The 13,794-nt window shown below is 43.4% G+C and overlaps 1 protein-coding gene across 1 annotated transcript in view; it reads left to right on the top strand.

Moving 5' to 3' along the window:
- LOC137346485 (BICD family-like cargo adapter 1) overlaps nt 1-13,522 on the top strand; it is a 37,156-nt gene extending 23,634 nt beyond the window's left edge. The window contains exons 4-10 of the mRNA XM_068009946.1: nt 619-765; nt 3,101-3,286; nt 3,457-3,615; nt 7,299-7,421; nt 8,305-8,435; nt 9,915-10,035; nt 12,795-13,522. Coding sequence (XP_067866047.1) covers nt 619-765; nt 3,101-3,286; nt 3,457-3,615; nt 7,299-7,421; nt 8,305-8,435; nt 9,915-10,035; nt 12,795-12,977 — 1,050 coding nt within the window. The 3' untranslated portion in view covers nt 12,978-13,522. The remainder of the gene's footprint in view (nt 1-618; nt 766-3,100; nt 3,287-3,456; nt 3,616-7,298; nt 7,422-8,304; nt 8,436-9,914; nt 10,036-12,794) is intronic.
- The last annotated feature ends 272 nt before the right edge of the window (nt 13,523-13,794 follow it).

The raw sequence follows: 13,794 nt of genomic DNA on the forward strand, positions 1-13,794 counted from the left end.
GCAGAAAATACGTTAAGTGTAGTAATGAGGGAAGGTTGTGCTGTCTTTCAGATGACATGTTAAACTGAGGCCCAGTTTGCTCTCTCAGGTGGGTGTAAAAGATCCCCCAGCACTATTTTGAAGAAGAACAAGGGAGTTCTCACTGGTGTCCTGGTCAACATTCGTCCGTCCATCAATATCACATTGCTCATTGCTGTTTGTGGGAATTTGCTGTTTCCAAATTGGCTGCTCTGTTTTCTTCATAAACAAAAGTACTTCATTGCCCGTAAAGCACTTCCTAACTTCCTAAGGTCTTGAAAGATGCTATCTAAATGAAGTCTTTCTTTTATGTAAATGATCAGGATTGAGATATGGAGAGCTGTTGGTGAATATGAAGCTGTCGACCACCCAGAGTTAACTGCTTGGGGAAGGGATAAAAGCTCAGCAGTCTACAATTCCTTGGTCACTATTTTTACTCATTCATTTTTAGAGAGTGTTTCTGACTTTGCTGGAAATACAGACCAGAAGAAATTTTCACAAATTTATGTGACTGAGATTTAATTAGTCGTACCTTAAGGAGGCTCTTTGAAGGTGGGTACATCTGTAGTGTTGTTGAAGTTCTTCATTGCCTCTTAACAGGTAGCTCTATTGTCTGAGCAGAAATATAATCTGGAGCAGCGGATAGTTACAGTGGAGAAGGAGAATGTAACACTGAAAAGCAGCCTTGACTCAAGACAGGAAAAATTCTTCCAGTTGCAGCGAAAGAACCATGAACAGCTACTGCAGGTGAGATCCATGGGATAGACTTCCAGGCTGGATTTCTAAAGCCCGCTGAGTGTGGGGGTGGGCATGAGCATGATTTGAAGATCACATTCTCGGAGATTGGCACTGGGATCCACTGCCTCCGGAACGTGATGCCATTTTGAAAGGGATGCCGGGAGGGAGGGAATGGGTTGGGCACATGCCTCCAATTAATTGCCTGTTGAGATCATTGAGGAGCTCATTAACAGACTTGTCAGCAGCAGTTTTTAATTTTCAAAGGCTGGGGACGTGGAGGACTCCATGGAGGGAATAAGGCAGTGTATTCAAATCATGAACACAGTGGGGGAGCATGAGGGCAATGGAAGAACTGATTAAAATACTGCAGAGGCACAAAGTAAGGCACAGATGCTTCAAAAATGCCACAAAGTGACCATTGCTGCAGCTGTAAGCCTTGCTTTTCTCAGTGTGAGTGGTAGGAATCCGGAGAGGGACGTGAGGCTGCTGGCATCACTGTGGCAGCTGGGTTTGGCAGGGGGAGGCCTGGTGCATGCACAACGCCCAGCTGAGATAGTTCAGATGGGGACAGGCCACTCTGACAATGGACAGAGCAGCCAGGATGAGCTGCAGCAGATACAACCTCCTGGGCAGCAGGAAGCCAGAGGAGCACAGTGGGGGGCTGCAAGGGGATGAAGGCTTTACCCAAGACATTGCCATAGTAGCCTGCGCCTATCCAGGCAGATGGTCTCGTACGTGTGTGCTCTGATCCACAATCCTCACGGCCCCCTTGGCAGTCCCCTAGCTGCAGCCGTCAAGGTCTCCATCGTCCCAAACCTCGACGCAAGTTCAAACTAGTAAAAGGCAAATTTCAAACTGATATCAGGAAGTTCTTCACACAGAATGGATGGTCAGTGCAAAAAGCCAGGAAAAATTTAAGAAATAACTGGATGCAATGATTGGCGATTGTTAGGGCTTTCTGACTGGATGAATTAAGATCAACTGTACCTATCTTGCAATGTGCAATCAAATATTCATATCTACATGGAGACACCCACATCCACAACCTCCATACAGCCACATATATATACACACACATAAAATTGCACCCACACACACACCCCCCCAACGCACACACACACACACACACACACGCGCACACACACACATCCGCTGATGTTGTCAATTAGTCGGACCCAGCCAATTCTCTAGAGAGGAAGTGGAACTTTTGGAAGTTTCCGTATTTGTGATAGCTGGTCAGACTGAGTGCCTTCATTCACGTTCTAGGCAGCCCTTCATAGTGCTTCTGTGAGTAAGAACAATCATCCATGTAGAGATCAAAGGTGAGGCTAACAGACTTCTCGATTACTTGCTGTATGACTGTGTGGAGCTGCTGTTTAATCAGCAGGTTAACAGTTATTTTCTGTGTGACTGCACATGATTCTGATTCTTGTTTGTTTCAGATTTCCAGCACTTACTGGTTTTCTTTTTCTTTTTCTTTTAGCAGTCGCCTGTAATAACTGTGTGTGTGTTGATTAACACAATCAAAACAAGAGCTGGATAAATCTCTAGTTAAGGGCTAGACTGGAAGTTGTAGGGATAAACAGACTGTGATGTTAAAATACTCCACAGACACAATAATTCCTGTGCTGCTTTGGTCAGGGAAATGTTTGGTTACCTTTGGGGATCAGGGAATATGTGTAACGAGCTTTCGTTTAGGAGATTAAATCGGTGGGATAGGATCCGTGATCACCTGATGGCCCCTTGTGAGCAAAGCACTACCTGACCTAGCATTAAAGTCCCAGGTTTGAGTATTAATCTGTGCTGCCAGCTAGTCTCTGTACTGCAGATTATCTTGGCTCCCTGAGCTTGACAGGGAAAGTAGGAATTCCAGACTGATCCTAGTCATTATTTAGTAATGCCGACTGGAATGTGAATGTCAATTGAGAAAAGCTTTGGGCCTCATGTGATGCCTTCTATAGCTGAATGACCTGCGAACGCTCACTGGCCTTGAACAACAGGAATGGCCACTATGCCATCCATAGAATGTCCCCCAGGAGGAGGATTTTTTTATTTGTTTCATGGGATGTGGGTGTCGCTGGCAAGGCCAGCATTTGTTTCCCATCCCGAATTGCCCGTGAGAAGGTGGTGCTGAGCTGGAGGAAGTTGGGAAAAAGAGAGCATTGTGGTTGCTCTGCAGAAGGAGTGGTCTTGATGGGCCAGGTGGCCTGCTCTTGTTACAATCTGTCTTATCTTCTGTAACCCTATGCTGTATCTGGGTATCTCTACAATAATGACACATTGCTGAGAAGGTGACTTTTCTCTGAATGTAGCTAATGTGTTTGCCATTCTCTTCAACCTGTAGCTAACCCTGTCACAGGAGAATGTCGATGAAGTACAGGCTCTGAATAGGCAGCAGCAGAGCCGACTGCAAGAGCTGAGTGAGCAGCTGATGATGCAGGAATCCACAAATCACAGTGATTCCCTTCTCTCAGAAATTGAGCACAGTCTGGAAACCGAGACTGAGACCTGGGAGGCCGAGAAAGATCAGGTATAGGCTTCTACTGGAGCCAATGTGTTGGCCTTTTATATTTACAGGTTAAAGTACATTAAATTTTGCAGCAGTTTAGAGCTGATATGACCTTTCTCCATGTAGGGTATTTGCAAAACTTGCTGTTTCTGTACTACTTATCTGATGTACTTTTCTGTAACTTGTCCCAGGTAAAGAATGAAATTGTGAAAATCCATCAGCAGTTACTCACTTTGACAGGTGTGAAGTGTTCTGACAGCTTGATTGGATGTCAGATGCACAGTCTCCAGGAAAGCCTTTCTCACCTGAAGGATCTGGTACACAGCCTAGTACATGGTCCAGCTACACAGGTAAGGATGTTCCTACACTTATCAGCCAGTTAAATTCATTGGGGCAAACTAAATGGATCAACAGGAGGGTTGGGTAGGGTTCACAATGAGTGAGGTATTGGGATCACCTCTGGGATGTGAACTCAAATCCAGCCTGGGCTGATAGATTGAAAGTCTGCTGACTGCCAGGGAGTTCCAGCAATCCTAATATACTTTCCAGTGGGCATGGCCTCAAGCCCAAAGCTCCCCCTTAATTTAGCTTAAATAAAAGCAAAATACTGCAGATGCTGGAAATCTGGAATAAAAACAAGCAATGCTGGAAATACTCAGCAGGTCTTGCATCATCTGTGGAGAGAGAAGTAGAGTTAACGCTTCAGGTCAGTGACCCTTCTTCAGAACCTGAAGTTCTGATAAAGAGTCACTGACCTGAAATGTTAACTGTTTCTGTCTCCACAGATGCTGCCAGACCTGCTGAGTATTTCCAGCATTTCTTGTTTTTATCCCTAATTTGGCTTGTTCACCATTAATCTTACTTTGAGAGAAAATTATAAAAATCACTTCACTTTAGTATAAAGAAGTACTTGCATTTGTATAGCGCCTTTCACAACCTCAGGATATCCCAAAATACTTTACAGCCAATGAAGTACTTTTGAAGTGTAGTCACTGTTTTAGGAAATGCGGCAGCCAATTTGCACATAGCAAGCTCCCACAAACAACAATGTGATAATGACCAGATAATCTCTTTTAGTAATACAAAGAACAAAGAACAGAGAACAGTACAGCACAGGAACAGGCCATTCGGCTCTCCAAGCCTGCGCCGATCTTGATGCCTGCCGAAACTAACACCTTCTGCACTTCCGGGGCCCATATCCCTCTATTCCCTTCCGATTCATATATTTGTCAAGATGTCTCTTAAACGTCGCTATCGTACCTGCTTCCACCACCTCCCCTGGCAGCAAGTTCCAGGCACTCACCACCCTCTGTGTAAAAAACTTGCCTCGCACATCCCCTCTAAACTTTGCCCCTCGCACCTTAAACCTATGTCCCTTAGTCTTCCACCCTGGGAAAAAGCTTCTGACTATCCACTCTGTCCATGCCGCTCATAACTTTGTAAACCTCTATCATGTCGCCCCTCCACCTCCGTCGTTCCAGTGAAAACAATCCGAGTTTTTCCAACCTCTCCTCATAGCTAATGCCCTCCAGACCAGGCAACATCCTGGTAAACCTCCTCTGTACCCTCTCCAAAGCCTCCACGTCCTTCTGGTAGTGTGGTGACCAGAATTGCACGCAATATTCTAAGTGTGGCCTAACTAAGGTTCTGTACAGCTGCAACATGACTTGCCAATTTTTATACTCTATGCCCCGACCGATGAAGGCAAGCATGCCGTATGCCTTCTTGACTACCTTATCCACCTGCATTGCCACTTTCAGTGATCTGTGGACCTGTATGCCCAGATCTCTTTGTCTGTCAATACTCCTAAGGGTTCTGCCATTTACTGTATACCTCCCACCTGCATTAGACCTTCCAAAATGCATTACCTCACATTTGTCCGGATTAAACTCCATCTGCCATTTCTCCGCCCAAGTCTCCAACCGATCTATATCCTGCTGTATCCTCTGACAATCCTCATCATTATCCGTAACTCCACCAACCTTTGTGTCGTCCGCAAACTTACTAATCAGACCAGCTACATTTTCCTCCAAATCATTTATATATACTACAAACAGCAAAGGTCCCAGCACTGATCCCTGCGGAACACCACAAGTCATATCCCTCCATTCAGAAAAACACCCATCCACTGTTACCCTCTGTCTTCTGTGACTGAGCCAGTTCTGTATCCATCTTGCCAGCTCACCTCTGATCCCGTGTGACTTCACCTTTTGTACCAGTCTGCCATGCGGGACCTTGTCAAAGGCTTTACTAAAGTCCATATAGACAACATCCACCGCCCTTCCCTCATCAATCATCTTCGCCACTTCCTCAAAAAACTCAATCAAATTAGTAAGACACGACCTCCCCTTTACAAAACCATGCTGTCTCTCGCTAATAAGTTTGTTTGTTTCCAAATGGGAGTAAATCCTGTCCCGAAGAATCCTCTCTAATAGTTTCCCTACCACTGACGTAAGGCTCACCGGTCTATAATTTCCTGGATTATCCTTACCACCCTTCTTAAACAAAGGAACAACATTGGCTATTCTCCAGTCCTCTGGGACTTCACCTGTAGCCAATGAGGATGCAAAGATTTCTGTCAAGGCCCCAGCAATTTCTTCCCTTGCCTCCCTCAGTATTCTAGGGTAGATCCCATCAGGGCCTGGGGACTTATCTACCTTAATGCTTTGCAAGACACCCAACACCTCCTCCTTGTAATGTTGATCGAGGGATATAAATTGGCCAGGACACTGGGGTAACTCCCCTGCTCTTCTTTGAAACAGTGCCATAGGATTTTTTACATTCACCTGAGAGGGCAGATGGCCCTCAGTTTTACACTACATCCAAATAACAGCACTTCCAACAGTGCAGCACTCCCTAAGTGCTGCACTGGAGTGTCAGCCTAAATTTTTGGGCTTAAGTCCCTGGGGTAGGACTTAAATCCAAAGCCTTCTGACTCAGAAGTAAGAGTGCTGCCAACTCAGCCACATCTGATCCCTCAACGGCCATGCTCTTGAGGACTCGAGACATATTGCTGAGGGGTGGAAGAAGGAGCTTTACTTCATCATCTTACTGTGCAATATATGATCTGGAAATGCTTTATACTGCCACTGGATGCTAGCAATGGAAACAGTTTCAACAAACCTCCCTCTCCTCCACCTTTCCACTGTTGTGCCTGTAAGGTAGACTTGTCCATCTGAAAATGGCAAGTCCAGTTATCCCAGTCACAGCTCTGCCAGATAGTTTCACAAGTTTCACACTCAGTTTGCCTTTGCCCAGATCTGTCAGTAAGGGGAATGAGATGACAGCTGGTCTCTATCAGTGAGAGAGCTAATTACTGGTTTGCATGATGTTCCATTAGACAGGAAGGGAACACGTGCTGCAGCAAGGTTTGGATTCTCTTTCATTGTCACATGAGTCACATGGTGTCCCTCCCTCCTCACGTTATCCCTTCCTGAAGATAGCATACTGCCCATCATCCCATCCTCCCTGCCCCAAGGGAATGCTCTTCCATGACCATGCCCAACCAACAACAGCTCAGCTTACTAATGGCTGCAATGTGAATAAACAGGGAAAGAAGGAAAGGATCCAAGCCAGCAACAGCATATGGGCAGATTACCAGTACAGCCATTGCCTGCTGGTAATAATGGCCCCAAAGGTGTGCATTTAGCTGGGTTTGAGGTCTAGGCACTATTAAGGTTAACATGTAATGAGCAGGGTCCTTGAGGTGAAAGATGGGTGTATGGGGAGCTGTGAACCAGAAAAAAAAGAGCTGGTCAATCGGCTGATTAGCAGAAACTAATCTACCAATAGGATTGGAGAGTGTAAATACGCATTGCCTTACCTGCCTCCATTGTACTTAGGGGTCCAACAGTTCGTATTGGAGACCCTAAGATGAACACTCCCATAAATGTAGCCCTACTGAATAAAATTGACGTCATGGCACATGCCTGCTGATACTCTTGGGTGGCTGTCCTTGTTACAGCTCTTGGTATAATATCTGATAAATTCCCCTTTTGATTGTTGTTTAATAATTTTCCATCATTTTAATAAGGTTCTCACAGAGGTTGCTCAGAAGGAATTACAGGAGGAGCTGAAGAGGGAACGGCAACAATTCCAGCAGGAACAGGCAATGAACGAAGAGAAGCAGCAGATGATTGAGGAGCTTCGGAGACAGGTAATGCTTTGTGCAGCCCATGCGGTGGCACATTCCGCACGCAAGCTCTCTGATCATCGAGTGAGTAAATGAACCATCTGATGTGGTAAAGACTGGCAAAGTCCCAGAATCAATGCTTGGACAGTATGGGTGTAAAATAGACCCTGGGAAGGGGAAGGGCAAAATCATCCAGGGTTCCTGCTCACTCACTATCCTGCTGAAAAGATGGAATCTACTGGTAAGATACTGGTAGGGATTTCTCTGGCTGAAATGCAGTTTCTAGTGAAATTGTAACTCTGTTATAAAAGAATGGAATTGTAATACTACCTAAAATACCAAAATCTTCACTAGCCTACACATAAATCTGATATAGAGTAAAGCTCCAATTGCATTGCTCATTAGTATACTTTAATGTCAGAAGAGAACCCTCTTCTGTACCAGTATGACAATTTTTCATCTCTCACACCAACTTATTGGAGTGAGATTGCTGAATGAATTCTTTTGTTAGTTTTGTGTTTCGGGCAGGGAACTGGATGGAGAGTGCTCAAAGTCATTTAACATTGGACTGTTACAGCCAATCAGTCTCGAACTGTCTCTTGTCAAAAATATCCCTCTAAGTGATTTTGATCATTTAAAACTGAGTTGCAGTCTCTATTTCTGTTTAGGTGAGGTTGTGCTGGGGTGTAGAGAGTGTTTGACACAGTGTACAGTTCAGGTCATGGCTCATGTGCCCTGTTTTGGGGTGGATGCATTAAGAGGTCACAGGGAGTGTTTGGCACAGTGTACAGTTCGGGTCATGGCTCACATGATCTGGTTTGGGATGGATGTGGTGAGATAGTGTTTGATGTATATAGAGTTCAGGCTGTGTTTTCACTCAACCACGTGATATGTTTGAATCCTCTAGTTGCAATTGCAAAGTACTGATCTGGTGAATCTCAGGAAGGAAAATGATGGTCTGAGATGCGGCCTGGAGAGCAATTCTAGTGATCTGCACCTCCAGCAAGCAATCCATGAACGGGACACTGCGATAACTAAGTGAGTGACAGAGTTTGTTTTGCATCACTTACCCCTTCTATTCAGAGTCTCTAGCTGATATATGATCCATTTTCCTTGTTATTAGCAGGGATATTTCTTATAATCTTGGCATTGTATTTGACTCCCCAAGATATGCTTCTGACCACATATCCACACCATCACTAAGAACACCTATTTCCACCTCTGTAAAATCTCCCGATTCTGCCCCTGCCTCAGCTCATCTGCTGCTGAAACCCTCATCCATGCCTTTGCTACATCTAGACTTGGCTATTCCAAACACTCCTGGCTGGCCCCAAATCTCCACCCTTCATTAACTTGACAACATTCAAAATTCTGCTGCCCATGTCCTAACTCACACCAAGTGCCGTCCACCCCTGTGCTCACTGACTTATATTGATGCCTGGTTAAACAACAGCTCAATTTTAAAATTCTCGTCCTTGTTTTCAAGTTCCTCCCTATCCCTGTCACCTCCTCCAGCCCTACAGCCCCCGAGATATCTGCACCTCTTGCTCAACCCCGATTTTACTCACTCCTCCATTTGCGGTCGGACCTCCAGCTTCCAAGGCCCTAAGGTCTGGAATTCCCTCCTAAACCTCTCTGCCTCTCTATCCCTCTTTCCTCCTTTAAGACGCACCTCAAAATCTCTTTGACCATGTTTTGGTCACCTGCCCTAATATCTCCTCTTGTGGCCTAGTGTCAAGTTTTGTTTGATAATGCTCCTGTGAAGTGCATTGGGATATTTTACCACTTTAAAGTAGAGTTTAAGTACAGGTTGTTGTTGTTCATGGATATTAGCTCAGCCATTGACCTTCTCTGCTCTGGAACTAACTTTTATTATTAGGTTTTAGTTGTGTGGCTGTGCTGTTCTTAATGTCTATATTAATTGACATTAATCCAATTAATGGAATTGGATATAGCACCAAAAAAAAAGAGAAATACTTGCATTTGTATAGTGCTTTTCACTACCACCAGACATGTACTTTATAGCTGATGAAGTACATTTGAGGAGTAGTCATTATTGTAATGTAGGAAATGCGGCAGACAATTTACATGCAGCAAGCTCCTACAAACAGCAATGTGATAATGAACAGATAATCTGTTTTAGTGACATTGATTGAGGGATAAATATTGACCGAGGCACTGGGGTGATCCCCCTATTCTTCTTCAAAATAGTGCCATGGAATCTTTTACATTCACCTGAGAGGGCAGACAGGGCTTTGGTTTGATATCACATCTGAGAGACAGCACCTCCAACAATGTAGCACTTCCTCAGTCCTGCACTGGAGTGTCAGCCTTGATTTTTGGGCTTAACTCTTAACTTGAACCCAGAGGCACAAGTGCTACTAACAGAACCACAGCTGACATAAAAAGGGTAAAGGAGGGATGACCTATTTAATTGAATGCAGGGATGACTGAGAAACCTACATTTATATCAGTCAAACCAGAAGAAATAATAAGAAATGGTTCATCTTTTTACAGGAAGAATGCAGTGGAAGTGGAGCTGCTCAAGTGTCAAATAGATATGAAGTCATTGAACTCCCAGCTTCTGGAGACCATTCAACAGAAAGTGGGCCTGTCTCAGGAGCTAGAAGCTTGGCAGGTGTGTCTGCAGCCAATACAAGGAATGACTTAATTGAAGTCTTCAAGATTATGAAGGATTGTCATAAGATAACTACTGATAGATTGTTTCCACAAGTTGATAGAGCAATAAAAAGAGGGTGCGAGTTAGGATAACCATAAAGGAATTTAAAGGAGAAGTGAGAAAAGGTTTTTTTTTTACACAGAGGCTGGTTAGAATGTGCAGTTCTCAGCCGCAAACCATTGGTGAAGCAGAGCCTATAAATTCATTTAAAAGCGAATTGCTTGAAAAAGAGGAATTATGAACAGATGTGGAAAGTGAGCAGGGGAGAGAGATTAGACTGGGTGCCTCATGGAGAAAAATGCCAACCCAGACTTGATGGGCTAAATGGCCCGTTTCTTGTCGTATCATGTTCTGATTCTATACCCAGGTATTCAGTAGGGTGGCACAGTGGTTAGCACCTCAGCCTCACAGCTCCAGGGACCCGGGTTCGATTCTGGGTAGTGCCTGTGTGGAGTTTGCAAGTTCTCCCTGTGACCGCATGGGTTTTCGCCGGGTGCTCTGGTTTCCTCCCACAGCCAAAGACTTGCTGGTTGATAGGTAAATTGGCTATTGTAAATTGCTCCTAGTGTAGGTAGGTGGTAGGGAATATGGGATTACTGTAGGGTTAGTACAAATGGGTGGTTGTTGGTCAGCACGGACTCGGTGGGCCGAAGGGCCTGTTTCAGTTCTGTATCTCTAAATAAAAAGAATATCGTAAAACAGTCAATTACAGGGTAAACAACCACTGGGATATATTTTGGTAACTGATAAGTTGGAGAGAAAAGAGTGAGACCATATTTCACTGCATTGAGGGTGAGAGGGTGAGAGGGCAGCAACGTGGGAGGTGGGAGTGGAAAGAACACCAATTAGGAATGCAAGATGTTGAACTTTTTTGTTGAAGTCTAGTTGCTGTTGCAATGTAGGAAATGCTGCAGCTAATTTGAGTACAGTAAACTCTCACAAACAGCAATGTGATAATGACCAGATAATCTGTTCTAGTGATGTTGATCGAGGAATAAATATTGACTCGGACTTTGGGATAACTTTGCTGCTTTTCTTCGAAATAGCGCCATGGGTTCTTTTATGTCCACTTGAGAGGGCAGATGGGACCTCAGTTTAACAACTCATCTAAAAGACAGCACCTCCAACAGTGCAGCACTGGAGTATCAGCTTTATTTTTTCTGCTTAAGTCCTGGAGTAGGACTTGAACCCAGATTCAGAAACAACAGTACTACCAAGTGAGCCCCAGATGACACACTAAAGTAGAAAGAGGACACTATTTAGGACTGTGATTGTGGGACAAATGCAAGGTGAGAGAAAGTAGGATTCAGCAGTGGAAACCTAAAAAAGCTAAAATCCTTGGGAAAATGCTCATAAACTGCATCGTAACTTCACTCTCTCAAACCAACAATCAGCCTTTGAAGACAAGAACATCATATGACCTTAGTCAATATCACCCTGCTTATAGGACATTAAACAGCAGAAAGTAGGGTTAAATACTGAATTATCTACAGCATGTATTGTATAAACAGATAATACATCAAAAATCAGTGGTTTACCATTAATATAAGCTATTGAGGTCATGGAAAAACAGAAGACAAGCTGTGGTTCTGCTCCCCATGTTACATAAGCAACATCACCTGTCATATAACCATTACTATTCTTGATGGAACTGGAACCACTTGTGCTATATAGCCAGTACTAGTGTTATATAACCAATGCTATTTGAGTTATATAACCAGTGGCACTTGTATTAAATAACCTGTACCACTCCTGATATAACCTGTTCCTTTTGGTGGTATATTTTCCACAAAAATAATGTAGAAAGCAAACACTCTTCCATAAACCACCAATTTACAACGTCTGCCTCAGTGTGCAGCTGGAGAGGTAACCATGTCGCTCTTGTTCCCCACTCAATCTCAAAAGGGAAGATTTTGACTGTCAGTGTAGGGCTGATATTATTATTGTGAAGATTTTCTATGGTCACGGATGTTCTATATGTATTTGACAGGGTAGATGCATGGAGAGAGGACTGACGACAGGGCTAAGTGGATTGATGTATAAGTGTATAAATGGTACAGTGGAATGAATAATGATGAACAAAATAATGGATTCATGGATTGAATGACTGATTTGATGGATAAATAAATGGATGGATAGAGCAACAATTGATAGATGAACCAGTGTAAACGTGGAGTGATCAGTGAGGAAATAGATTGATAAAGAAAGATGGCTTGATTGGTTCAAAGAAGCAGAAAATTGCATTTATATAGCACCATTTATGACCTCAGTATGTCCCAGTGCATTTCACAGCTGATGATACCCTTTTGAAATGTAATTCACTGTTGTTTTAGGCAAACAAAGCAGCCAGTTTCCACATAGCAAGGCCCCACAAACAATAAAAAGATAAATGACCAGTTTACCTGTTTTGATGTCATTGATTGAGGGATGAACCACCTGCAATAATGAAAAGTCCTATAAGATCTTTTATGCCCACTGGACGGGGACCTTGGTTTAATGTCACATCTCAAATGCTTAATGAATAAATTGATGCTGATGGATTGATTGGGGAATGGTTGGCTGGATGGACTGAAGGTGGATTTAGTGATAACTGGATAGATGGACTTATAAAAAATGGATTCACAGATCTTATGAACTGACAGATACATGGCTAGACTGCTAGATTACCCAATGGACAGAAGGATTTACTGTTGCCATTTCTGTTGTATTTTTGATAGGATGACATGCAATTTGTGATAAGTCAGCAACTCAAAACCCAGCAGCAGACTGAACAAGCCTGGAATGCTCCCAACCAAGATCGCAGCGAGTACAGGGATTCCAAACATCACCACTCCTTTCTCCGCAGGACCAGCAATCAGATTCCCGAAGGAAAAGGCTTCCTCTCATTGTTTAAGAGGTGAGCACTGTTTGCCTCAGACATCTTACTACAAACTTTATCAGCCTTTCCTGAACACTCATAAGACATGTGGACGATAGACTGAGAGATGGTCCTACCGAGTGTAATAAATCTCCAGAGACTCCGATTATCTCCAAGATTGTTATATGGAATGTCATTAAAGTTCTTGTCAGATATTATTGATCAAGAGAAAATGTGAAGCCAGGAATGTAGGCTGCTGTTTACAGAATTATTTTGAAAAGAGGAAATGAAAAATATCAACAAAACGGTAAAGATGAAAAAAGGTAAAACTTCAGTGTTGCAGAGATTCTGTGGGCAGCATCTACAGAAGTGGCAAAACAAACTATTGAGGCACACTGTTAAACAGCAGGAGGCGCAGGGGCTGCCAGCAGAGGATGGTAAAGCTTTTATTTTGCACAACGTAACACTGGATCTACTCAGCTTACTGACAGACTGGATGAAGCTGATGAGGTGCTCAATACTTTTTCTATATTCGGAGATTAATTAAGGTTTCTTTTTTTAAAAAGTGAACAGATAAGTTTTCTAATTGGTAACATGTAATCAAATACAAACTGCTGGCGTTGGACAACAGTTCCATCTGCATCTTGAAAGAGAAAAGACTGATTCAGATTTTGGGTGTAGGTCATTTGTCAGAACTCCAAGTGTTACACAGGAAAGTTAATACCTGAAACACTAACTTGTCTTGCTTTTTACAGATGTGACAGATTTGTTCTTTATTTTGAGCCTTTTCTGTTTTTATTTCCAGCATATGCAGTTTTTTCTTTTTATTTAAACTGTAGTATCTGTATAGCCTAAGAGCT

This window comes from Heterodontus francisci, chromosome 30 (assembly GCF_036365525.1).
Source record: "Heterodontus francisci isolate sHetFra1 chromosome 30, sHetFra1.hap1, whole genome shotgun sequence".
In the NCBI taxonomy this organism is placed as follows: Eukaryota; Metazoa; Chordata; class Chondrichthyes; order Heterodontiformes; family Heterodontidae; genus Heterodontus; species Heterodontus francisci.